This window comes from Acanthisitta chloris, unplaced genomic scaffold, assembly GCF_000695815.1.
Source record: "Acanthisitta chloris isolate BGI_N310 unplaced genomic scaffold, ASM69581v1 scaffold14464, whole genome shotgun sequence".
Classification (NCBI taxonomy): Eukaryota; Metazoa; Chordata; class Aves; order Passeriformes; family Acanthisittidae; genus Acanthisitta; species Acanthisitta chloris.
This window is the reverse complement of record NW_008667716.1, coordinates 1-2,825: the sequence shown is the minus strand read 5'-3', so window position 1 is coordinate 2,825 and position 2,825 is coordinate 1. Positions and strand designations below refer to the sequence as shown.

General features: G+C 47.8%; 1 protein-coding gene across 1 annotated transcript in view; it reads right to left on the bottom strand.

The window, feature by feature from the left end:
• The window catches only part of ASL (argininosuccinate lyase), a gene marked incomplete at its 3' end in the record, with an annotated part of 6,616 nt that extends 3,850 nt beyond the window's left edge, over positions 1–2,766 (bottom strand). The window contains exons 1-4 of the mRNA XM_009072622.1: positions 2,755–2,766; positions 559–753; positions 372–455; positions 1–50 (exon numbers count right to left, since the gene is read on the bottom strand). Coding sequence (XP_009070870.1) covers positions 1–50; positions 372–455; positions 559–753; positions 2,755–2,766 — 341 coding nt within the window. The remainder of the gene's footprint in view (positions 51–371; positions 456–558; positions 754–2,754) is intronic.
• Between the last annotated feature and the right edge of the window lie 59 nt (positions 2,767–2,825).

Below are 2,825 nucleotides of genomic sequence, written 5' to 3'. Positions count from 1 at the left end.
TTCCTGCTTCTTCCAGTGTGCAACTTTCCAGCTACATCTCCAATCAGCTCCTGAGGACGAGATGAGGATTTCTACCAGTATAACTGTATTCTAAGCAGAAGACTCTGCATGAGCAAACCTCCTCCATGCCTGGAAGGGACTAGGATCCTGTGAGTAGCCATGGGATCTCTTCTGGGGAAGGGCAGGTTTGGGTTCTGTGCTTGTACAGTGCCACTTCCACAAAATGGGGCTTGGAGACACTTAGTTGTGCACCTGAGGTTTCAGTGCCACAAAGTGTAAAGGAATTTCACAGTGGGACAGAGGCACGTGTCCTTAACATCAGGCAGATCTAGCTACAGAGGAACAGGAACAAGAGATTAGAAGACACAAACCTTTAGTCTGCGTTCGTTGGCAGTGTGGATATCCTCATCACTTTGTTTCAACCCAAAGACTCCTTTGGACCATTCCTCAGAGATCTACAAACATCAGCAGAAACACCAGTCAGGCAAGATGCTGCCATGCTGTCAGGTAAGGAGCCTTTCACTCCAGCACATATGAGTTTGTGAAGGAAAGAAATACCTTTTCCAGGCCACTCAGGATCTTCTCCAGCTCAGTTTTAGATAGGATTCCAGCCTTCTCCAAGGCTTTGGCATAAGCCATGCTCCCCTGGATATCAACCTCAGACAGTCTCTGATCATAGTTAATGGAAGCATTGAGCATCTCCATGATTGGATCTGTGCTTCCACTGAACCTTCCTCCCCACAGTTTGTCCCCCTGAGAGAGAAAGAAGCAAATTAAAGAGGCCTCATAACTTCAGTTGAGGTTAAATGCACTCTATCCAATCTAGAGGCCATGCTCAGCTATGTCCTTTCAGTGTGGCAGCACTGACCAGAAAAGCCCTTGGACTTCAGGACCTTTGCCAAGTAGTTGAAGAGGTGAAGATCATCTCATTGTCAGCAACATTTATGCCTGAGCTGTGATGTCCAGCTCAGGAACCCTCCAAGATACTTTACCTCTGCAGGACTCTGCAGGGAGTCCTTGAAATTAATATCAGGGCACATGGTGCAAGACCAGCATGGATTTCTCTTTTGAGGCAGCTGCACATCAACAACCTTTTGAGAGCCTTTTAGAGGGGGGAAAAAGTAAAGCAGTCAGTAAGGAATGCAGTGAAAGTTAGTATCCCCCAAGTCCTTTCTGTGCTGCTTAGCTAGCAGATTGTTCTTTGACTGACAGAGCTGTGGACCAGCACCAGCCACATTATGAAGGGTTTGAAGTCACCATTTGAAGACTCTCCAGTCCATGGTGTGCTTGCTTTGTTGTTAAATTATCATTAAACTGGTTAATGTGCAGATGGCAGAAAGGGAGGTCTGGGTTCAGGAATGTTCAGAAAAATAAATCAACAAAAAGGTCTTAAAATACATCGAAACAAAAGGGGTTTTTTCCCACCCAAATCAGGATTGATTTTTGTGACCTCACACACTTAAATGTGGCACCTACATAACTACTTCACTGGGTGACCAAAGACAGGTGCACAGTTCCAGCTGTGCATCACAGCAGGGTGTGTGTAAGCTTCTTCCAGCAGTGATTCAGCACCTGGATGGACTCACTAGCTGAGTGAGTGACACACTGACATGTGTGTCCCTTGTTCAGAAGCTTTTTGCTTGCCCCAGACACCCCCTAAAGCCCTAACTCTGCCAGATTGCACTGAAGTGGATAAGAATTTTACTTGTGCAGAGACATTGCAGCTTATCCAAGATTTCAAAATCAACTCTCCAGCACCAACAGGCACAAAAAATCAATTGGAGGACATGTAAAGGAAAGGCCTAAACACAATGATATTGCAGAGTGGATAATAAGTACTAATCTACTTGATTTTTTTAAACCCTGTGAAGTTTCTTATGCTCACTCTAACTACCATGGACAGCAAATTGCTGGCAGGACAGTTGTAAACTGATCTGTGCCAGGGCTTTACCACTCAGACAAAGCACTGTTGGGTAACCTTAGAAACTTTTTTCCTGGTGACTGTGCCCATGTCAATGCCAATCCCTGCTGAAACAACGTGTCTGAGCGGGCAGCAGGAGAGAGCCTACAGAGCTAAGAGTGTAGCCGTGGGATTTTAAGGCAGCTTTGTCAGAAAGCTGAGGGAGGGCAGAGAAGGGCAATCAGAATTGAAAAAGAAAAGTGTTAGAGGTCCTCAAGATGCACCCAGTGCCCATAGGAGCATGGCACAGGGGATGCTAACTTAAAGGCCACTCCAGAGGATAAATGCTTGACTGAGGAACAGGAAGATATTAAGTATTAGGGGTTTCCATCAAAGTAAGAAGTTGGTCAGTAGAAACATTGCAACATATACGTTTGCAATCAGGAAATCCAAACTGAAAGATTCATTTCAGGCAGTTCCAGGACTCTGGTTGGAGCAGTGGCTGTACAGCCTGGCAGCTCCTGGGCACTGCCTGCAAGTGGAGTGGAGGAGCCCAGGGCTGGAGCAGCCGTTTGGAAGGCAGAAAGTGTGACTTGCCAAGACGACTGGTCACGTCTCAGCAGGGCAGGAAACCGAAAATGCAGCTTTTGTCCCGAGGAGTGTTTACACAAGCTGCTGGGAAATGCCTCGTGCCTAAACACAAGTCGCCAGGCACGAACCGCATGGGTGATTGGCCTTGCCCAGGGAGAAGGAAGAACGTGGAGGCTCTGGCAGCTGTTTGGCTGAGGACTTACAGTTTAACTCGGCTGAGCACCCCCCACACAACCCCCCGGAGAAGCAAAGTTCACCCTCACCTCGGCTGCCATCGCGGGCGGCGTTTGGTTCGGGAGCGCAGCGCGACGATCCCGCAGCTGGAGCGAGCCGC